Below are 24,482 nucleotides of genomic sequence, written 5' to 3'. Positions count from 1 at the left end.
TTCAACTCCCTCCACAGATTTTCTATGGTGTTGAGATCTGGAGACTGGCTAGGCCACTCCAGGACCTTGAAATTCTTCTTACAAAGCCACTCCTTTGTTGCCCTGGTTTGGGATCATTGTCATGCTGAAAGACCCAGCCACGTCTCATCTTCAATGCCCTTGCTGATGGAAGGAGATTTTCACTCAAAATCTCTCGATACATGGCCCCATTCATTCATTCTTTTACACAGATCAGTCGTCCTGGTCCCTTTGCAGAAAACAGCCCCAAAGCATGATGTTTCCACCCCCATGCTTCACAGTGGGTATGGTTTTCTTTGGATACAATTCGGTATTCTTTCTCCTCCAAACACGAGAACCTGTGTTTCTACCAAAAAGTTCTATTTTGGTTTCATCTGACCATAACACGTTCTCCCAGTCCTCTTCTGGATCATCCAAATGCTCACTAGCGGACCGCAGACGGGCCTGGACGTGTACTGGCTTCAGCAGGGGGACTTCGTCTGGCAGTGCAGGATTTGAGTCCCTTGCGGCGCATTGTGTTAGTGATGGTAGCCTTTGTTACTGTGGTCCCAGCTCTCTGTAGGTCATTCACTAGGTTCCCCCATGTGGTTCTGGGATTTTTGCTCACCGTTTTTGTTATCTTTTTGACGCCACGGGGTGAGATCTTGCATGGATTCCCAGATCGAGGGACATTATCAGTGGTCTTGTATGTTTTCCATTTTCAAATAATTGCTCCCACAGTTGATTTCTTTACACCAAGCGTTTTACCTATTGCAGAATCAGTCTACCCAGCCTGGTGCAGGTCTACAATTTTGTCTCTGGTGTCCATCGACAGCTCTTTGGTCTTAGCCATAGTGGAGTTTGGAGTGTGACTGACTGAGTTTGTGGACAGGTGTCTTTTATACCGATAATGAGTTAAAACAGTTGTCATTAATACAGGTAACGAGTGGAACCTCGTTAGAAGTTAGACCTCTTTGACAGCCAGAAATCTTGCTTGTTTGTAGGTGACCAAATACCTATTTTCCACTCTAATTTAGAAAGAAATTCTTTAAAAATCAAACAATGTGATTTTCTGTTTTTTTTTCTCCACATTCTGTCTCTCATGGTTGAGGTTTACCCATGTTGACAATTACAGGCCTCTCTAATCTTTTTAAGTAGGAGAACTTGCACAATTGGTGGTTGACTAAATACTTATGTATTTGCCCCACTGTAAGTCTGATCACAAAATCAGTTGTGTTTTACTGCAGAACACGGGAGTATAAGGAGCCATGCTGAAAACCAATTAGGAGAAAGAGCCACGAGAACTAACACGTGTGATTGTGAGGGAATATAGCAGTTGTAACAAGTGGTCTACATTGTAATTTGGGAAGATCCAATCCTCATTTTAACATGGCTAACATGTCAGCATTAAGGATTGAAATCTAACAATACAGTGGAATGAAAAAGTGTCTGAACCTTTTTGGAATTTCTCACATTTCTGCATAAAATCAACATGAAATGTGATCTGATCTTTGTCAAAATCACACAGAAGAAAAAACTGTCTGCTTTAACTAAACAGACAATGCTCTGTGTGTGTGTGTTTTGGATCGTTGTCTTGTTGCAGCTTCCATTCTCTTTTCAGCTTCAACTTTCTGACAGACGGCCTCAGGTTTTCCTGCAAAACTTTTGAATTCATTCTTCCATTAATGATTGCAAGTTGTCCAGGCCCTGAGGTAGCAAAACAGCCCCAAATCATGATGCTCCCTCCACCATGATTCACAGTGGGGATGAGGTGTTGATGTTGGTGAGCTGTTCCATTTTTCCTCCACACATGACGTTGTGTGTTACTCCAAAATAATTCAACTTTGGTTTCATTAGCCCACAAAATATTTTGCCAAATTTTCTGTGGTGTCCAAGTTCCTTTTGGCGAACATTAAACGAGCAACAATGTTGTTTTAGACAGCAGTGGCTTCCCCCGTGGGGTCCTCCAATGAACAACATCCATGGCCATAGTTTTACAAATATTTGATGTGAGCACAGAGACATTGGACTGTTCCAGTGATTTCTGTAAGTCTTTAGTAGACACTTTAGGGTTCTCTTTTAACTCTCTCAGTATTTTGCGCTAAACTCTTGGCGTCATCTTTGGTGGATGGCCACTCTTTGGGAGAGAAGCAACACTGCCAAAGTCTCTCCATTTGTAGACTACTACTCTGTTGATTGATGAACATCCAGACTTTTAGAAATGGTTTTGTATCCTTTCCCTGCTTTATACAAATCAACCATCCTTGATCGCAGGTCTTCAGACAGCTCTTTTGAACGAGCAATGATGCATATTAGACAATGCTTCTCATCGAGACAATTCTTACCAGGTGTGTGTTTTATAGCGGGCAGGGCCGCTTTAAACCACTCATCAGTGATTGGGCACACACCTGACTTAAATTTGTTGTTTGGTAAAAATTGGTTTGAATTGCTCTTTAAGTCTCCTTAAGAAGAGGGTTCATTTATTATTTTTCCCTCTTCTGTTATTGTTTGCATGCTATCCTCAATAAAATATGAAAACCTATAAATGTTTGGGTGCTTTTAGTTAAAGCAGACACTGTTTTTTCATCTGTGTGGTCTTGACAAAGATCAAATCACATTTGATGGTGATTTTATGCAGAAATGTGAGGAATTCCAAAAGGTTCAGATACTTTTTAGTAGAACGTTTAATACGTTTTCATACCACTTTAACATCAGTTGCAACTTTTTTTCTTAAATTTAAGCTTTTTTTGTAGTCATACAAGTTTTCAAATGACGCTATGACTTTTTTCAGTTTATAGAAAAAAACACTATAAAAATTTGAAAAATATTTTACAGTAAATGTTTTTTTTCCCCCTTGGAAAATTTATTTGGAGAATTACTCTGGGATTACTCAGATTTTTTTTTTTTTTTCTTTTTTGTCGATATAATAACTCTCCGAATTCAGTTAATTTATTGTTATAAAACATTTTCACGTTCCTCAAAACTTTTGACTTTTTGTTTTAGTGTATTATGTTCTTAATTTTGTAATACAGTGGTACCGCTACATACGAATTTAATTTCGTTCGAGGACCTGGTTTGTAAGTTGAGTGGGATTGTCCCATAATAATAATAATAATAATTTATAAATACAAATATAATATATATAGATACAAATCGGAATAATATAATAATGTTAATGCAGTTATTGCAATTTTGTTGTTTTATCGCAATAGATTGGTTTATTTACATTTCAAAAATCAGAAGCCATTCATTTACGAATGTGATTGCACTTTACATACTGTATTTAAATGTTCAGATATTAAGATTTGAATGAGGCAAAATAACATGCTTTTTCTCTCAAATATATTGTTATAATCATTTGTTTCGGATGTACTGTAATTATTTTCTGTATAAAAATTAATTTGGGGTTCAAAAGTCTTTTTTCAAACTTGAGTATTGAAAAAGGGGGTCGTCTTATAATCAGGGCCGATACGGTAAATTAACTCTATTATATACACTGCACAGACTAATTTTGTGTCAAAGTGTCATTTTGTCAGTGTTGTCCCATGAAAAGATATACTTAAATATCTGCAGAAATGCGATGGGTGTACTCACTTTTGTAATACACTGTAGCCTATGTGAGAAGCCAGCTATCCGCCTGAGAAAACCCATTTCGGTCGCTTGCACACGGCTGCTTGATCTTGTTCCTGCACTAACCATCTTAGGACCATGTTGATTTCGCTCACAAGAAAATCCGCCGTGTCTCCATATTGTGGAAAAACAATGCAATGGCGTACCGCAAGCAACACGTCACTTCCGCTCATTAATATTCATGACATTAGCTACTCTTGCTAAGTAGGGACAAGCTACGGTTTGTCCCTAATAGGAAATGAATGGATATCGTGTACGAAGGAGATGTTTACAGAGCTAAACCTACCAATTCTCTCCAAAAATGATGTGCCTGGTGCCAAATTGACTGGCAAAGATGTGGAAGAATAGAAAAATGTTCAGTTAAAGAGATGGCTTGCGTGTCGAAGGCTGAAAAAGATGACAAAAACGAGCAGACCTAAGCATAGCCTTAGCTTTTTTATCGACGCGACTGACAATGACATTCTCCTGTTTCAACAAGCTATCCTCTTACCATCAGCCCTGTGTTTCTTATATATCCTCTGGTTGTCCTACGTCTCTGACCGTTCTTGGGGGTAATTTAGTTAGCTTTGTGTAGCGATCGCAAATGCCACTCAGTGACAGCCAACGAACACTTTTTTCATTGATAACAAATCTTAATTCTATAATTTATTTACAGCTCCCCCTTACTAAAGTTGTTTTTGATACAGAAACGGTAACAGTGGCAGTCAGATACCATTGTAATTCTTTTCAGGTCATTCATTGTCAGACAGAAGCAGTACGGTACAACGTTACGCTACAAAAATAAGTTAAAAATATAAAAATGGCTTACTTCTTAGTCCTCTGAAAGACCATGCCAACCCAACAAAATGTTTACTGCATATGAAATATGAATGGATTCACCGAGCTGGTGTTAAAGTCCGCGCAAGTTGATTCGGTCTTCACATTTTTTCCTCCCAAGTTTTTGGTTTCCAGAAACGTATGAAGAAAACATCCTTCATGTGTCGTAATGTCTAGAGTCGTTACTAAAAGTTCCAAAAACACAATGCGTGATCGGCATGTTCGGTTTTGAAAGATTACCGGCGAAAAGTGGCACAAATTACTTTATTTCTATGCGAGGGCGGGTCTATAATGTCCCACATCGGCTTTACTTCCGCTTTACGATGCGACGTCACGGTCTAAAAATAGCATGCGTGCGGTACACCATTGCAACGCTGTTTCATTTCGAGCATGTCGTCATATGTCGAGACAAATTACGAGTCAAATTTTACATCGGATGTTGGAAGGATCGTATGTCGAGGTACCACTATATTACAGTCTCGATTGGAAACTTGTGCTTTCCTGGCATTTCTATCATTTTCATCTGTGTTGTTATTTTCAGCGTGGCCCAACTGGTCCTTTATACCGTGGGCCTAGTTGGCTAATGTATAAAATATGTTCCCCATATTCCCCTCCTCAGTCTTTTGTTATCGCACTTAGACACTGTTCATGAGTATGTGACTCTAAAGTTGAGAAAATGAGGATGTTACAAGTGTGGTTTTGGGTTTTCCCAAAATCCATAGTGCAGATGAAGTGACAATGACATGAAGGGAAAAGAGCATTAGGGGTAGGAGTACACCTCCCTGAGGCACTGCAGAACAAGCAAAATCCATGACAAGATGTCGAGATCAGCGAGTTAAAGAGCAACACTGCGAGCGTTGGTGGCCGACACCTGCGCCCTCTGCACCACGCCTGGACATTTCTCTCGCCTTTGGAGTTTGTGGTTCTGAAACAAGCCCTCGTTCCTGGGAATGCCATGCGTTCCGTGCGGGAACGTCAACAGTCCTGCAGGCAAAACAGCTCATGACTTCCAGTGGCAATGTTCTGATGCAATGGCGTAGGTTTGGTCTTAACATTGGTAGGGACGGTATAACCTGCATGTACACTTTTTGCTGGGGACGGGACATTAATAAGAACAAACAGGACGGGTGAATGGGGGTCAGGGCTACATTTCTCAGCAATATGAATCTAATTAATTGTAGGCTAAATAATGAATGCAAAATACATCTGTATTGACTTATACTAACTTTCAAATGTATTGGTTCAAGTGATACACTGTTCGATTCAAACCTTTGTTTTTAAAAACTACTAAAGAAACAGTTTGAAAACTTTCAGAATAAATGTTTGGATTTAATTAGCAAATTTGTATTTCAATATTTGAACAGAACTCAAATTATATTAAAATACACAATCAATACAAACTTGTTAATAATCTCTTAATTCTCCAGGAATGCAAAAAATAAACACTTTTCTTAAGACCACTCAACATTGTTGAGAAATATAACATATATATAATATACAGTGGGGAGAACAAGTTTTTGATACACTGTTGATTTTGCTGGTTTTCCCACTTGCAAGCCATGTAGAGGTCAGTAATTTGTACGAGGGATGGAATCTAATACAAAAATACAAAAAATCACATTGTATAATTTTTAAATAATTTGTATTTAACTGCATGAAATAAGTATTTGATACATTACCAACTCGTAAATATTTCGGCTCTCAGTTCTTTTTTAAGAACCCCTCCTGTTCTCCACTCATTACCGGAAGTAACTGCACCTGTTTGAACTTGTTACCTGTATAAAAGACACCTGTTCACATGCTCAAACAAACAAACTCCAACCTCTCCACAATGGCCAAGACCAAAGAGCTGTGTAAGGACATCAGGGATAAAATAACAGACCTGCACAAGGCTGGGATGGGCTACAGGAAAATAAGCAAGCAGCATGGTGAGAAGGTAACAACTGTTGGAGCGATTATTAGAAAATGGAAGAAGTTCAAATTGATGGTCAATCTGCCTCGTTCTGGGGCTCCATGCAAGATCTCACCTCGTGGGGCATCACTGATCATGAGGAAGGTGAGGGATTAGCCCAGAACTACATGGCAGGACCTGGTCAATGACCTGAAGAGAGCTGGAACCACAGTCTCGATGAAAACCATCGGAAACACATTATGCCATCATGGATTAAAATCCTCCAGCGTACGCAAGGTCCCGCTGCTGAAGCCAGTGCATGTCCAGACACGTCTGAAGTTTACCACTGACCATCTGGATGATCCAGAGGAGCAATGGGAGAAGGTCATGTGGTCGGATGAGACCACATTTGGAACTTTTTGGTCTAAACTCGGCTCGTCGTGTTTGGAGGAAAAAGAAGGATGAGTACAACCCCAAGAACACCATCCCAACTGTGAAACATGGAGGAGGAAACATCATTTTTTGGGGCTGCTTCTCTGCCAAGGGTACAGGACGACTGCACTGTATTGAGGGGAGGATGGATGGGGCTATGTATCGCCAGATCTTGGCTGACAACCTCCTTCCTTCAGTGAGAGCCCTGAAGATGGGTCGTGGCTGGGTCTTCCAGCATGACAACGACCCAAAGCACACAGCGAAGGCAACTAAAGAGTGGCTCCGTAAGAAGCATCTTAAGGTCCTGGAGTGGCCTAGCCAGTCACCAGATCTGAACCCGATAGAAAATCTATGGAGGGAGCTGAAAGTCTGTGTTGCCCGGCAGCAGCCCCGAAACCTGAAGGCTCTGGAAAAGATCTGCATGGAGGAGTGGGCCAAAATCCCTGCTGCAGTGTGTGCAAACCTTGTCAAGGACTACAGGAAATGTTTGGTATCTGTAATAGCAAACAAAGGTTTCTGTACCAAATATTAAGTTCGATTTTTGTGATGTATCAAATACTTATTTCATGCAATTAAATGCAAATTTATTATTTAAAAATCATACAACGTGATTTCTGTTTTTTGTATTAGATTCCGTCCCTCACAGTTGAAGAGAACTTATGATACAAATTACAAACCTCTACATGCTTTGCAAGTGGGAAAACCAGCAAAATCGGCAGCGTATCAAATACTTGTTCTACCCACTGTATATCAAAATATACATTTGAAATAACACAAAAAACCTCTTAGTCAGGGATAAACAAAAACAAATAAAATTTCAGCCTTCCTTTAGGTAAGACACTACTGCTTTTTTCCACAAGCACAGCCAAATTCAACAACAACAACAAAAAGAAAGCTCCTTTGGGCTGCTTTAAAACCACAAAATAAATAAAAATTGGGGAGAAAGGGATAAACCTCATTTCACTACGTTTCTCAGTTTAATTAACAGTAGAAAATACATACAGGCAGACTTTTTTTCTAAGCACGTTCCTACTCAGGTTTTGCAGGTTACCAAATTCACATAGTTTAATGTTATGCTAACGCTGATACAGGTCGGACTTTCAGTAGCAAAATTAGTGGTGTGTTCCCCACTTCCACAACATAGACGTATTTTTACATTAAATACAGTGGCTGCAGCTGGTCAGGAAAAAAAAAATTCTTATATCACTCCTCTTCGAATGGGGTGGAGGAGGCAACATTGGGCTGGGGCTTTGAGTGTGTGTGTGTGTGTTTCTGTGTGAGGGGGACGGGGGTCCACGTCATCAGCCAATCAAACGTGCATTTGAGGGGGAAAAAATGGATTGGCACACTCAGAAGTGAAAAGGGGTAAATTTAAGTCTGAACATAATGAAAATAATTAACTTAATAATGGTTGGGTCAATTATATCCTTTCAACATATGGGGAGACAATCTGAATTATCTAACTGAAGTCATTTTATAATGCAAATAAGGTTGCTTAAAAGTTGGTGGGGACAATTGGAGCATCCTGAAAAGTTGATAGTGTCATGTCCCTACCGTCCCTATGCAAACCTACGCCCTTGTTCTGATGTTCTACTGCGCTGTTGTCGTGTAGGACGGGACTCACCGTATCCTTCCACGCGTCCGTCTTTGAATTCTCCCTCGAACTTCATGCCGTCGAAACGACTGAAGATTCCCAGGCCTTGAAACTTCCCATGCGCGAACTCTCCCTCGTACCTGCCACAGTGACACAGCAAAAAGCTTTAAGATTGAGAGATCCCCGGTTGTCTGAAGAAAGACAAAGTGCATTTTTCCCCGCGGACCTGGACCCGTCCGTAAAGAGCAAAACTCCAGCGCCATGAAAAAGTCCATCTTCAAACTGCCCTGAGAAACAGGTTCCATCCTGGAACTTGAGTTGGCCGATGCCATGCCTCCGACCTGGAAGAAGAGCAAGAGGACACAGTTGAAATGAAAATCTTTGCCATCTGTCTTAAAATGTGATAACACTGTTAACTCATTCACTCCCAGCCATTTTCACCAGAGCAAGGCCCTTCGCTCCCGGCCGTTTTACTGGATTTTGACTGATTTTGCAAGGCCCACAGAAAATTCTGTTCTATTGCTATATAAACATGGAACCCACCAAAAGAATGATTAGACTCTCTTCTTCCAGCAGAAAAAAAAATAGTTCATATCTTTTTCCATTCATTAGAAATCAGCATTAGAAAATAACTTAGTTTGAGCAATTTTCCAATTTCTGATGAAAAAACAGAGAAATTGAGCTTTTTGTGAGAGCATACTTTCAACCATAACTTTGACTTTAACACAGCTATTTTTCGCTTATGTGACATCCCAAATATCTGAATAATGTTTTCCACAAAATAACAAACAACAAGACAAATAGAGCTTTCGATCGCGAAGTATCAATTTATTTACACATAACTAAACTATTGAACTGTGGAACTATTTGCGCACATAACAACGAGGAAGGCTCTCGGCTGCCCCCTGTTGAATTAGGTGGCTCCGAGTAATCTGATGAGTCGGGATCAATATCGGTCTCACTTTTTTATCATCTTCGTCGTTGGTTTCAACCTCGGGCTAAGGAGTAACGCACCATGAGCTCCGCAGAACGCGTGTGGAACCTGACGCTGTTGTGGACGTCACCGTCTGTCTCATCAAGATAGATTTTTTTTTTAATCCTTCTTCGAAGATGGTTTCGTTTTCTTTTCAAAACACTCCTCCAGTGTCGTTTGCCTCTTTTTTCCGATCGTTCTCCACATTTTTCGCAAATTCTGACGCGTCTTCACAAGATCCCTCCAACTTCCGTTTCCTGACTATTTTTCTTCACGTCCTTTCTTGGCCTGAGATGAGTTCTTACCAAATGCGCTACTGACCTCCAGTGGTCAGTTTAATTGCTTTAAAATGGGTTTTGAGCTTTGTGCATTGTATCTTAGATACATCGGAACCTATAGATGCCTTTTATAATTAAAAAAACGCAAAAGACGTATAAATATGTTTTTGGGACAACTGAATCAATTAAAAATAGAACGTATTTTACATTTTTGGGAGCAAATGAGTTAACGAACGCTAATCTGTTACTCTCCCTGTTAGTTTCTTACTCTGTAACATCCAAACAAATATGGTTAAGTGCCATTAATACAAAACATTGAGCAAAAAAGGCGGAAAAACTAAGGCTTTTCCAAGCCATGCCACGACTGTCTGTCACGTGAATCACTGTATACTTCCTCGTGCACCTCCCCACTGTCAGCTAAAGGTTTAGCAGTGAATTAGGAGTCCCATCTGCCTCCTGTGTGACAGGAATTAACTGTACTGTAATCCATCTGATATTTAGCAGGGATTTCTGCTTTAGGAATCAGCCAGGGAATGATCTTGCCTTCCCATGATACCCCAGAGTGTCCAAAAAAAGCACTTCACCAGGAATTGATGAGTTAGGATCTACAGGATACTTATGTACCAGACAGGTTTATCAATGGAGTACAAGATTTAGGAATGTTCTTAAAGGGAACCACTGATAGAAAGACTTGTAGTTCTTTAAAGATAAACGTTTTTATGAGTTAAAACCAGGGCTGTCAAAATTATCGCGTTAACAGGCGATAATGAATTTTTTAAATTAACCACATTAAAATATTTGACGCATTTAACGCACATGCCCCACTCAAACAGATTAAAATGACAGCACAGTGTAATGTCCACTTGTTACTTGTGTTTTTTCGCCCTCTGCTGGCACCTGGGTGTGACTGATTTTATGGGTTTCAGCACCATGAGCATTGTGTAATTATTGACATCAACAATGGCGAGCTACTTGTTAATCTTTTTATTTAAAATTTTACAAATTTTATTAAAAGAAAACATTAAGAGGGGTTTCAATATAAAATTTCTATAACTTATACTAACATTTATCTTTTAAGAACTACAAGTCTTTCTATCCATGGATCGCTTTAACAGAATGTTAATAATGTTAATGCCATCTTGTGGATTTATTGTTATAATAAACAAATACAGGACTTATGTACCGTATGTTGAATGTATATATTCGTCTTGTGTCTTATCTTTCCATTCCAACAATAATTTACAGAAAAATATGGCATATTTCATAGATGGTTTGAATTGCGATTAATTACGATTAATTAATTTTTAAGCTGTAATTAATTCGATTAAAAATTTTAATCGTTTGACAGCCCTAGTTAAAACCCCTCTTGATGTTTTCGTTTTTATACAATTTGTAAAATTTGTTTAACTAGTAGGTCGCCGTTGTTGTTAGGCATTGCAGGGCGGTGACGTCACAGAGTTACGTTGCCGGACTTCCAGAGTATGACTCTAGCGACATAAACATGTCATCTGTTCAGCCCTTTCAATTTAAACCCGAGAGGAACATTAATCAGCAAGATAGCACTGTCGATATTTCACAAAACGAGAAGCAAAAGCAAAATGAACAGGAAAGACGGGATGAGACAAGAAGAAAGTAGGACAAAACCGGTCTTTTGCCAAAATGTGCTAGACCTGGGAAACGTCCAACAAGAGGCGAAATCAACACCCATAGTACTACCGTGCGCTTTCAGCCTGTTTTGTTCAGATGCATACAGACAAAACATACTAAAGATGCCTTAAGAAAATACTTAAACGTAGCTATATCAAATAAGGGTTGTTTAAATACGCTATGTGACTAATGTAGTCAACAGATCAACAATCTGCTTTAAAGCTACCACAACAAACCAAAATGCTTAAAAGTATGAGAGGGAAACACATGCAAAACGCATTTTGAGGCGATGAAAAGGTAATAAAAGACTCAATAAAAACACAAATAGTAAGTACTCGCCGCTTTTAAACGATGTGCGCATGTGTTGGACGTCTCGCCGCGTAGTAAGGAATTGCAGAACACCGGTAGTGTTCGTCTAGTGCAGTGGTTCTTAACTGGGGTTTGATCGAACCCCAGGGTTTTGGTGAAGGTTAAGAAAGACAGAGCTCTATTTTGTACACTGACTAAATCTAGGCAAAGTTGCGTTTTAGACCAGGTTTTGGACTAGTTTGCCCCCAATTTACATGCTTTATTCCATTTGCTCGGTGGATGGTTGACTCGCACTCGGTATGAGGAAGGATGGCAGACCTACAGGCAGCATGAACTGCGTAGATCAGGGGTGCCCAAGTCCGGTCTTTGAGAGCCCCTATCCAGCTTGTTTTCCATGTCTCCCTCCTCCAGCACACCTGAATCAAACAATCAGGCTCATTCTCAGGCTCCTGCAGTGCTTGCTGATGAGCTGATCATTTGATTCAGGTGTGTTAAAGGCGGGAGACATGGAAAACAAGCTGGATAGGGGCTCTCGAGGACCGGGCTTGGGTACCCCTTGAGTATATAATTAAAAAAAAGAACAAGAAAAAAACTGCACCATTTTACGTCATGAAAATAGTATGTTATGGAAGGATGAGACAATGAAATGAAAATGTAGGCATGAAAACAAAAAAAACAAAAAAAAGGAACAGTGTGAAATGAAATCCATTTTGCAAATCAACAGTAAAAGGCAAAATTATTTGTAGTGAATTTGAAATCTGGAAGAAATTTGAACAGGAATTCACTTAGATGTTAGTTTTGAATCTGTAAAAAATGGCTTCATTATGAAATTCCGAAGGGTTCGGTGAATGCACCATGTAAAACTTGTGGGGTTCGGTACCTTAACAAGGTTAAGAACCACTGGTTTAGTGACAGTGACAAACTACGTCATCATCCCGAGTGTCCATTGCACACATAAAACACGGCGCCCTCCGTAGGTCAAAACATGTACTAAATATTATAGATTGATGGCAATATTTTAAGTGGCTTATTAGAATATACCAGTCTTTAAGTCTGAGGTTCCCTTTAAAATGTAACTGGGAAGAGTATCAAAGTAATACATAGCACTACTCTCGAGACAAGCCAGTTTCCCAACAAATTGTAGTACTCAACTCCCTCAGGTTTTTTTCCTTGTTTAATTTTTGTTCTAAACTTCACTTCATACATGTTTTATCCATTAGGGACCCCCTTATCACTCTCATCACAAACTGTTTACACTGCTGGCCTTTGGTAAGAGGTTCTACAGTGTGCGGTGCAGGACCACCAGATTCATAAATAGATAAATAAATCATTCTTTTGATGTTTTTTTTTTTTAATTAGCACTTTATCAGCACTGTGTCAGTTTAGTAGATTTGTTTTTACCAAAATATAGAGAACGTAATCTTGCTGATTAGGGGTGAGACAAAATATCGAAATGGTGATATATCGTGATACTTTGTATCCCAAAGGGTTATCGATATGCTCCTGCCAAGAATCGAGATATCGCTTTAAAACGGTGTCCATGTCTAAAATAAATAAATAAATAAACCAACAAGTTGCTACCAATATCTTCCACCATAATAGTGTCTCAGTTAACTCTAAGGCTGCATTGACGGTGCTCGACGCCCAATCCATTTAGACTGGGGACGTTCGTTCTTTCGAAATCTGAGCATTCACAGTCATTGTCTGATTTTCAGGGCATTTACAGGTCACTTTTTGTTCATTTCAAGGCATTTACAGGTCATTTCGTGTTGAGTTTGAGTGACTGTCTATTCATTTGAGTCATTTCCAGGTCACTTCCTGTTCTGTAACTCAAAATAAACAGAACTCCCTGTTCTGTAACTCAAAATAAACAGGAAGTGACCCATAAAATACCCCAACATCAACAGGAAATAACTGAAAATCAACAGGTACAGTGGGCAAATAAGTATTTAGTCAACCATTAATTGTGCAAGTTCTCCCACTTGAAAATATTAGAGAGACATGTAATTGTCAAGATGGGTAAACCTCAACCATGAGAGACAGAATGTGGGGAAAAAACCCTCAGACAATCACAGTTTGATTTTTAAAGCATTTATTTGCAAATCATGGTGGGACATAAGTATTTGGTCAATACCAAAAGTTCATCTCAATACTTTGTTATGTACCCTTTGCTGGCCATTATGGACCAAACGTTTTCTGTATTTCTTCACAAGCTTTTCACACACTGTTGCTGGTATTTTGGCCCATTCCTCCATGCAGATCTTTTCTAGAGCACTGATGTTTTGGGGCTGTCGTTGGGCAACACGGACTTTCAACTCCCTCCACAGATTTTCTATGGGTTTGAGATCTGGAGACTGGCTAGGCCACTCCAGGACCTTGAAATGCTTCTTACGAAGCCACTCCTTTGTTGCCCTGGCTGTGTGTTTGGGATCATTGTCATGCTGAAAGACCCAGCCACATCTCATCTTCAATGCCCTTGCTGATGGAAGGAGATTTTCAATCAAAATAACTCGATACATGGCCCCATTCATTCTTTCCTTTACACAGATCAGTCGTCCTGGTCCCATTGCAGTAAAACCAAATCAAAGCATGATGTTTCCACCCACATGCTTCACAGTGTGTATGGTGTTCTTCGGATGCAATTCAGTATGCTTTCTCCTCCAAACACGAGAACCTCTGTTTCTACCAAAAAGTTCTATTTTGGTTTCATCTGAAAATAACACATTCTCCCAGTCCTCTTCTGGATCATCCAGATGCTCTCTAGCAAACCGCAGACGGGCCTGGACGTGTACTGGCTTCAGCAGGGGGACACGTCTGGCAGTGCAGGATTTGAGTCCCTGGCGGCGCATTGTGTTACCGATAGTAGCCTTTGTTACTGTGGTCCCAGCTCTCTGTAGGTCACTCACTAGGTCCCCTCATGTGGTTCTGGGATTTTTGCACACCATTCTTGTTATCTTTTTTACGCCACGGGGTGAGATCTTGCATGGATCCCTAGATCGAGGGAGATTATCAGTGGTCTTGTATGTCTTCCATTTTCTCATAATTGCTCCCACAGTTGATTTCTTTACATCAACCGTTTTACCTATTGCACAATCAGTCTTCCTAGCCTGGTGCAGGTCTACAATTTTGTCTCTGGTGTCCTTCGACAGCTCTGTGGTCTTGGCCATAGTGGAGTTTGGAGTGTGACTGACTGAGTATGTGGACAGGTGTCTTTTATACCGATAATGAGTTAAAACAGGTGCCATTAATACAGGTAACGAGTGGAGCCTTGTTAGACCTCATTAGAAGAGTAAGACCTCTTTGACAGCCATAAATCTTGCTTGTTTGTAGGTGACCAAATACTTATTTTCCACTCTAATTTGGAAATAAATTCTTTAAAAATCAAACAATGTGATTTTCTGTTTTTTTCCCACATTCTGTCTCTCATGGTTGAGGTTTACCCATATTGACAATTACAGGCCTCTCTAATCTTTACAAGTAGGAGAACTTGCACAATTGGTGGTTGACTAAATACTTATTTGCCCCACTGTAATCAAGTGTGTGCTTGCACATTAGAGCAAAAAAAAAAAAAAAAAAAAAAAAAAAAAAAAGTGCAATCGACTTCTATATTGAAAAAAATTGTTGCTCGTAGGGTAGGGCACCACTATAGACCCTATTCACATGACGTCACAACCACGCCTCCGCGCCATATTGTCTGTCAGCTCGTCGGTTTTAAGCATTACCGCTACGTAAATTCCTCCTATTATGGCGTGTTTTTCTGCTCGTTAACATTAATAATCAAAATGGTGAAGGCGTGTGTGGCGGTTGGTTGCAATAACAGAGAAGATAGACCGAGAGACTTGACGTTCTACCGTATTCCGAGGGACCCGGAGAGGAGAGCGAGATGGACTGCTGCAATTCGACGAGAAAACTGGGCACCAAACGATCACTACAGATTATGTAGTTGTCATTTTATATCTGATAAGATGCATTTAATGTATATTTAGAGGGTTTTGGGCTGACAACCACAATTAAGATCATTGCGAGGCTAATCGCCGACAACATACAGTTTCAAATTCAAGATGCTTATTTCTTCCACCATCATTATTTTTTCAATAATATTTAGCTGGTACCAAGTGAAAGAAGCTGGCCTCGTCTACGGATCATCAGTTAAACAGGGGTGTCCAAACCTTTTGCAAAGGGGGCCAGATTTGGTGTGGTAAAAATGCGGGGGGCTACCTTGGCTGATTTACATAGAACAATATATTTGAACAAATTTTAGCAAGCCCTTCTGTGTGTCACATTTGCTGTATAATTTTTTAAATTCATAATTTCAACAATCTCGTCTTTGTGGCGTTCTCTTTCGACACTCGGGCTCTTGCGAAATACTGCTGCTGTGAAATTAAACTAGCTTCAAGTTGCTATAATTTCTCGCTGCGTATCTTCCCTGTAACGTTGTCGTACATGTCAGCGTGTCTTGTTTGGTAATATTGCGTCACATCGAACTCTTTGAAAACAGCGACTGTCTCTTTGCAAATGAGGCAGGCACAGTTGTTGCGTGTTTTATTGAAGAAATAGTCCAATATCCACCTATCCTTGAAGCGTCGGCCATCGCCGTCAACTTTTTTTTTATTGATTGTCGCCATTTTAGAAAATTGGAAGTAAAGGGTCACACGGGGTAATGTTGCTTAGAGTGCTGCTCTTAAAGTTTTTCAAACTTTCGTGAGAATAGGCTGATTTTGTGTGGACAAGATAGTTGTAGATATCAGGGTAGCAGATGTCAGGTAGAGAGGGCGAAGACAGCGGGTCGAAAAATATCGATTTAGGCATCAAATATGGATCTGGCGAATGGATAGACTGAAGCTTTTCCACATAACGCCTTTTATGCAACGCATCCAATGACTTTACAGCCTCTGAAAGCACCGGGGCTTCCATGAATTGCACTATAAATTGCACGAGAAATTGAAACCATTGAGAATACGGATAAACAATGACGGACAATATGGCGGCCGGATACAGCGACACGTCATTCTGTGACGTTGGTGAGTACGGTCTATACTTATACATAGATCTACTTAGTTAACACTTGCCTTCTTTCCATTCGCCATGGTACTCCTCTCCAGTGGCATAGGTGAAGGAGCCTCTGGTCAGAGTCATGTTGCCCCTCAATCTGACAAACACATCCATGAACAAGAGGTTTACCTTTGACCTCCCACTTGATGGTGGGAGAAATCACCCTAATGAGATTATCACAGTGTCACCAGAGAAAAGGAGAAGCATCTCTTTGGCTCTCATATTCATATACTCTAATATGTAATATCATCATACAGTTAACAACTTACATTGAGCTTCTCTACTGTATCGCAAAATGACCACATTATATATAGAATTTTACCTGCATGATGCCTCATGCTTCACATTGTTTTACTGATCACAAATGACAGAAATGAGCGCACGTGACCATTTCATTCAAATGCTACTGCAAACAAGTGTTACCAAATGGAAGCCAGGTGTCATTTTTCGCACACGCTCGTCTCGTTTTATTTTTGTAAAAAAAATGTCGAATATAACCCTGTCGTTATTAATAAGAAACCATATAAGTGACTGTATGCCTCTGTGATTAGAGTAAGCGTTCCTGCTGGGTATATACGGTAATATCGCTTTTACTATTGAGTCAATTATCACCTCTAACGGCACTAAAAGAGAGCATGTTAAAGCTAAGAAATGTTTTCTTATTTACCTGTACGCTACGTTTGTTGTCTCTGAAGCATGTAGGCGACGTAAAGGAGCCGATGGGCGTAAAAAAATATGATAACCGGTGGAAGACCGTATGCTGCCTTTTCAACCTCGTAAAGTAGAGATACTACTCAGAAACAACAAATGAACACGCTTCCGATCCCCCATCTTGGGTGTTGCATGTATTTCATTAAAAAACGTGTTTATCGATTAGCAATATTGCGTTAAAGTGATGTGGAGGTTGCACGTTTGGTCGTGCTTTTAGCGTTCCACTGTTCCAGTTTACAAATATCCGATAGACATTGAAGGCATCACTACAATAGCACCATAGCGAGCAGCCTTGTTACTTTTTCATTGCCTGGGTGTATTTGCTCATTGAAAAAAAAGTCCCCGTGATTGGATGCGCGGCGCTTCATTACAACGGCAATCCGGGCTGTTCTGTAAAATACTTAAGGCTATATTTATTATGTGTAAATATTTCCACACTTTTATTAAAGTCAGCGTTTAACTGTCACCATAATACAGCGTCCAGGACGCTTAATTATGATAACAGACATGTAAAAGAGGGTATTGCGAGAAGATTTATTATCATCATCATTATTATTATGAGAGCACATACACTAGGAGTCCATCTACCATTCAATATTTTATTTCATCCTAACACCAGCCTCACATTTTTTGAGGTTGGGGCTCCGAATCAGGGCTGTTTTTGCTCAAGGGTTTTGTTTTGCTTCCTTAGTCCTAAACAGGATTGACTCAGTTATTAGATGGGGCTTTGCAGTAAAATACCTTATTTCTTCTTTGAATTGAGATTTTTCGGCGTGCCTCACACTCCAAACCAACCGTCACCTTTCAAATATCAAAATGACCGGAATTTCGCGCGTCTCAGGGAATTTTTCGAATGACCCCCCCCAAAATTTTCTATTTTGCCCGAAAACGTGTTTTTTGGGAAAACTTTTTTTTTTCTCCAAAATGTGTCTAGTCATACAATTTCTGACCAAATCGCATAATTTACACATCAAATATTCCAGGACGGTATGTAGCATGAAAGTTGGATACAGAATTTCCCAAAAACTGTCCCATATATGCCATTGACAGACATGTACGTCCAAATTTCCCATTCATTTTTAATGCCACGAAAACATAGGCCCTTGTGATTTTTGACCATTTACCATGACACAGGGGTGAAAGTGGCTAGAATTTCTTGCCGGAACTCCCCGACGTAAAGGTCGCCACAGAGCCAGAAATTTTATTTATTTATTTATCTATTCTGTCATTGGAGGGTTGGTCAAACCTGTTAAACTACTGAAATGCAAAGAAAACTGTTTTGGCACAGTTATTTCTATAACACATACAAAAACTGCTTTTCATTCAAAATTGTATTTTTTCAATAATTTGCAAAATAAAAGTTAATAAAACCAGCAATAACCCCAACCTCCAGCTCCTAATTTTTATTTTCCCTCATTTCCTCACATACTAAATGCCATATTTCAATTTTAACTTCTTAAGAACATAGGATATATATTAAAATCTAAGTTAATGTGAACATTTACTTGTTTTTTAATAGTAAAGATATAAGTAACATACATTCAGAAAAATAAGTACAAATGACTTATATTATGCAGAGTGAAATGGAATATATTTTGAAGATCGCGCAAACATTGACTTTTTTAAATAATAAAGAAATGAATAAGTAGCCTAACTTGAATGAACAAATATAAGTCCAAAATGCGCATTGACAGCTAAGATGTTCTGAACCTCCCCATCAGAGCAAATAAAACTAAATATGATAAATAAGCGTCCTCAACTCTTTCGTGGCTCTTAAAGATTTGATCCATTTTATGTTGCATTGCCCTTTTTTTGTCACATCAATTCAACAAGCTTTTTTTTTTTTTTTTTTTTTTGCTGTTCCAGAAAACATGCACATTTGAAATAATCAGAGCTAGCCATCTCTGCTGATCGCATGTCAGTATGTCAGCCAATTGAACGGATAAATGAGTCCAGGCATATTGCTTTGCTGCGTGCATTCGCACATTGACGTGACTCATCATCGCCAGACTCAGATAACTGCAGCAGCTGGGGAAACCTCCATGCCGTCCGTGTAATAAAATCAATAATAAACATTGGTGGAAACGGATTACACTACACAAGCACTTTATTATGCGTGTGTGGCAGCTTAGCATTTTTTTTTTAACATAGCTTTTTGACAGTTGCTGTCATATTTTTGGAATCAAAGCACCATTTACCGGAACAGCATTACGGCCCTGATTCTTATACCGGAACTCCGTTCTGTCCCAGAATCTTATACCGGAACTGCGTTCCTGACCGTTCTGGCCAATTTTCATTCCTGCCATGACATCCCATTGACATTAAACCAGTGTTGTTAATAACAGTGTTCGAGTATAACAGCGTTTTCAGTAGTGAGTAATCTAATGACCGTATTGGCCCGAATATAAGACGGCCATGATTATAAGACGACCACCCTCTTTTTCAAGACTCAAGTTTGAAAAAGACTTTTTGAACACCAAATTATTTTTTATACAGAAAATAATTACAGTACATCTGAAACAAATGATTATAACAATATATTTTAGAGAAAAAGCATGTTATTTTGCCTCATTCAAATCTTAATATCTGAACATTTAAATATGTAAACTAAAGTGCAATGGGATTCGTAAATGAATGGCTTCTGGTTTTTGAAATGTAAATAAACCAACCTATTGTGATAAAACAACAACATTGCGATAACTGCATTAACCATAGGGGGTCGCTTTGGCCTGGGGAGTCAAGTTCAGCATTCGCTTCAATGATATCTGGCGCCATCTAGCGTCATGAATGGGTATAACGTCTAGACCCCGAATATAAGACGACCCCCACTTTTTCAGCCTTATTTCAATGAAAGAAAACACAGTCATATATTCAGGCAAATATGGTAATTACTTTTCTTATTTGGCAATGCCGTTACCGTTACTGAGGATGTAAAGGCGTGCGTTACTATGTTGGTTGAATGACGCGAGAAAAGTCTGAGAGACACGGAGCGAAGAGCGGGAGTGGGGAGGAGGGAACGGAGTTGTGACGCAGTTGCAAATGCTATGCTAGGTGGCTGCAATAATACCTGACTGTAGCAGATAGCCTACATACTACACCCACATGATGTCACGGTTGATATCACATGTATATAGAACTAGATGCGAAATGACAAACAGACACGGCGGCGTTAGCACATCTAAAGAGAACTACATGCGAAGTGATAGACGCGCCAGCGTTAGTAAATGGCCACCATCTTAAAGCAGTAGACTTCACAGAAAGGCCCTGTTGTACAGAAGTTTCCTCGGTAACATTCTATCTAAAATACTCCTAAATTTTAACAACTTTAACAGTTGTTTCACAACATTAAATCACTTCTAAACATAGAAAGGTTACTATGTTTTTGTTTTTGTTTTTTTTTTTCGAATGAAAAAAAAAACATGAAAGGTAACACCAGTTACTTTGCCAAGTAATTAATTCCTCTTACATTCAGGTAACTGGGTTACTAACTCAATTACTTTTTAGGAGAAGTAATTTGTAACTCTAATTAATTAGTTTTTTAAAGTAAGATGAACAACACTGCTTTAAACTGGCACCCAAGTAAGTTGATGCCATGCACGTCCGTGCCATGGACGGCCATGTACGTCCAAATTTCCCATTCACTTACAAGGGCAGAAAACCCTTTGTGGTTGTGATTTTTCACCAAAAATATTGGTCAAAAATCCTTCTCTGCTCTGACGCAGTACTCCCCTCCTCGGCCTAATCTCTGCTTCAAAACAAGTTTGCATGTAATGCTATGGTTTAGCTAACACTTAGCGCTTTGGCAGACAACAAGAGTGAGGAAAAAATGCTCACAGCGGCTGTTTTTAATCAAATAATTTAATTATTTATTTTATGAACCGCTTATCCTCACAAGGGTTGCGGGGGTGCTGGAGCCCCTCCCAGCTAACGATGGGCAGGAGGCAGGCTAGGCAGGGGGACGAGTTTCTTCAAGAAACAATCTCATTTCCAGCCGTTTGAGACAGCCATGATGCAAAGACAAATTCATATTAAATTGTGCATTAAATATAAAGCCTTCACCAATCAACTATAAATAAGAGTTTTACTTTAACCCAGTGGTGTTACCAGGATGCCAGGTGTGGGTGGGCATTAGTCTTACCTGGGGTGGGCGGGGGGATGGGGGTGGGGGCAAAAGAAAAAGCTACAATGCTCAAAGAGGTCAAAATCCAGCGTAGCGCTACTGCACCTTAAAACATGTTTTGTTTTCTCCTTGAGATTGTTGTTGTGATTTGGTCCAAACAAATAAAAGTTGCTGAGTAACTGAACAGTATGGACATGCAGGTGACAAGTTTTTTTTTTTTTAGGTAACCTATTGTGGTTCCTCGGTTTTATTATTGTTATTGTAGTTATTTTTGTTCCGCAGCCCCTTTGAGCTCAATTTGCCCCCCTTAGAATGCTTCAAAATGCACCAAAATCGGCAGGCAGGTCAAGACAGGTGCAATCTTTGACACCGTATAAATACAAATTCCAAATACACTATGTAGCGCCCCCTAGCAGTCATTCCTTGTCCCGCTGACACTTTGAACCCTACTTTGACCCCCTCAGAATGCTTCAAAACTCACCAAACTCAACAGCCAGGTGAACACTGGTGAAAACTTTGATAAAATGTAAAAAAAAAAAATATATATATATATATATATATATATATATATATATATGTCAAAATATGCATAAATGTGTAGCGCCCCCAATGAACAAAACCAACATTTCATTTATTTATTTATTTATTTATTTATTTTAAGGTCAAAGATGAGGTAACAACACAAAGGTTAAAACTTAGAACACATCAGTACTATATTAATGGGATACCAAACGCGGTGCCCAGACTGCCATTAGTACGACATCCAGTTTTCCTTGGGTGGGCAGAGCATGTCCGTGGGTGGGCACTGCCAACCCCTGCCCCCCCGGTAACGCCCCTGCCTTAACGTCTCACTGCGGACTGGTAAAGGCATTATAATGTTTCTTGTTGTTCTAGACGGGTTGGAGGGCGCACGATGGCAAAAGACAGACCTCGCTGCAGCCAGGAAACGAAATCCCCAGTACAAATCCATTTATTTTACATTGTTGCACGAGAAAGACGTGACTTTTATCATTGCAAGGAGGAGGGCGAAATAGTTTGGGCGAGAACATGATGCAAGCACAACTTCTCGAGTGTCCCACAGCTCAGGAAACGGTCGCTCCCACATACAAAATGAATGGGTTTCTGCTGGGCACTGATGTTGCACCAGTGGTGTTCCGCACAGTGTTCTGATGGCTCCCGAGAGTCTGTTTAACACACACTAAGCGCACTGCTATGAAAAGTAGAAGAGTTTCTGAAATGTAGTCACAGTGTTCAGTCATATTTGTTGTATGAAGAGTGCATGTGCAGTGAGTGCGTAGGTGCAGCAGTGTTGACAGACTGGACAGGTTCCTGCCAAAATAGGCGGACTATATTTATGGTGTGATTGGGCTGGAGAGGGTTTTGATATGGCAACCCTGAGCGCACCGTTGGATCCTAATATGTATACTTGAGTGTTGATGGTTTACCCATGATTTAAAACAGAAATATTATTTCTCTTGCGGACCGGTGCCAAGTGGTTCACGGACCGATAACGGTCCGCGGATCGGTGGTTCGGGACCACTGCTGTAGGATATGTCTGAAAAACAAGACTTGAAAAATATTTTTGTAATTAACTGAATTTTCATCTAGTTTTAGCTCTGTCACTTATTTACAAATAATGAAATTTGAATGTACAGTGGGGCACATAAGTATTTAGTCAACCACCAATTGTGCAAGTTCTCCTACTTGTAAAGATTAGAGAGGCCTGTAATTGTCAATATGGGTAAACCTCAACCATGAGAGACAGAATGTGGGAAAAAAACAGAAAATCACATTGTTTGATTTTTAAAGAATTGATTTCCAAATTAGAGTGGAAACTAAGTATTTGGTCACCTACAAACAAGCAAGATTTCTAGCTGTCAAAGAGGTCTAACTTCTTCTAACGAGGTTCCACTTGTTACCTGTATTAATGGCACCTGTTTTAACTCATTATCAGTTTAAAAGACACCTGTCCACAAACTCAGATACACTCCAAACTCCACTATGGCCAAGACCAAAGAGCTGTCGAAGGACACCAGAGACAAAATTGTAGACCTGCACCAGGCTAGGAAGACTGATTCTGCAATAGGTAAAACGGTTGATGTAAAGAAATCAACTGGGGGAGCAATTATGAGAAAATGGAAGACAAACAAGACTACTGATAATCTCCCTCGACTTAGGGATCCATGCAAGATCTCACCCCGTGGCGTCAAAATGATAACAAGAACGGTGAGCAAAAATCCCAGAACCACACATGGGTACCTAGTGAATGACCTACAGAGAGCTGGGACCACAGTAACAAAAGCTACTATCAGTAACACAATGCGCCGCCAGGGACTCAAATCCTGCGTTGCCAGACGTGTCCCCCTGCTGAGGAAAGTACACATCCAGGCCGTCTGCGGTTCGCTAGAGAGCATTTGGATACTCCAGAAGAGGACTGGGAGAATGTGTTAGTGTCAGATGAAACCAAAATAGAACTTTTTGGTAGAAACACAGTTTGTCGTGTTTTGAGGAGAAAGAATACTGAATTCATCCGAAGAACACCATACCCACTGTGAAGCATGGGGGTGTTTTTCTGCAAAGGGACCAGGACGACTGATCCATGTAAAGGAAAGAATGAATGGGGCCATGTATCGAGAGATTTTGAGTGAAAATCTCCTTCCATCAGCAAGGGCATTGAAGATGAGACGTGGATGGGTCTTTCAGCATGACAATGATCCCAAACACACAGCAAGGGCAACAAAGGAGTGGCTTCGTAAGACGCATTTTAAGGTCCTGGAGTGGCCTAGCCAGTCTCCAGATCTCAACCCCATAGAAAATCTGTGGAGGGAATTGAAAGTCCGTGTTGCCCAACGACAGCCCCAAAACATCACTGCTCTAGAGGAGATCTACATGGAGGAATGGGCCAAAATGCCTGCAACAGTGTGTGAAAAGCTTGTGAAGAGTTACAGAAAACGTTCGGCCTCCGTTATTGCCAACAAATGGTACATAACAAAGTATTGAGATGAACTTTTGGTATTGACCAAATACTTATT

At 40.0% G+C, this 24,482-nt stretch overlaps 1 protein-coding gene across 1 annotated transcript; it reads right to left on the bottom strand.

The window, feature by feature from the left end:
* Nucleotides 1-1,205: 1,205 nt before the first annotated feature.
* On the bottom strand, nucleotides 1,206-17,379 carry morn4 (MORN repeat containing 4). The gene is made up of 5 exons (XM_057848980.1): nucleotides 17,287-17,379; nucleotides 16,637-16,716; nucleotides 8,587-8,701; nucleotides 8,391-8,500; nucleotides 1,206-5,427 (listed from the first exon to the last, which is right to left on the bottom strand). Exons 2-5 carry the CDS (start codon nucleotides 16,701-16,703, stop codon nucleotides 5,279-5,281), a joined length of 441 nt encoding a protein of 146 aa, XP_057704963.1. The 5' UTR covers nucleotides 16,704-16,716; nucleotides 17,287-17,379; the 3' UTR covers nucleotides 1,206-5,278.
* Between the last annotated feature and the right edge of the window lie 7,103 nt (nucleotides 17,380-24,482).

This window comes from Corythoichthys intestinalis, chromosome 10 (genome assembly GCF_030265065.1).
Source record: "Corythoichthys intestinalis isolate RoL2023-P3 chromosome 10, ASM3026506v1, whole genome shotgun sequence".
NCBI classification, from domain to species: Eukaryota; Metazoa; Chordata; class Actinopteri; order Syngnathiformes; family Syngnathidae; genus Corythoichthys; species Corythoichthys intestinalis.
The sequence above is the reverse complement of the archived record's forward strand: the minus strand, read 5'-3'. Positions and strand labels throughout refer to the sequence as shown.

Bases quoted from the DNA above. Each gene is read 5' to 3' on its own strand.
- morn4 (XM_057848980.1), bottom strand. From the start codon at position 16,703: ATGACTCTGACCAGAGGCTCCTTCACCTATGCCACTGGAGAGGAGTAC. The intron at 8,501-8,586 runs GTCCGCGGGGAA...TCACTGTGGCAG, and splicing joins CTCTTTACGGACGGGTCCAG to GTACGAGGGAGAGTTCGCGC. The intron at 5,428-8,390 runs GTGAGTCCCGTC...TTTTGCCTGCAG, and splicing joins CGGACGCGTGGAAGGATACG to GACTGTTGACGTTCCCGCAC.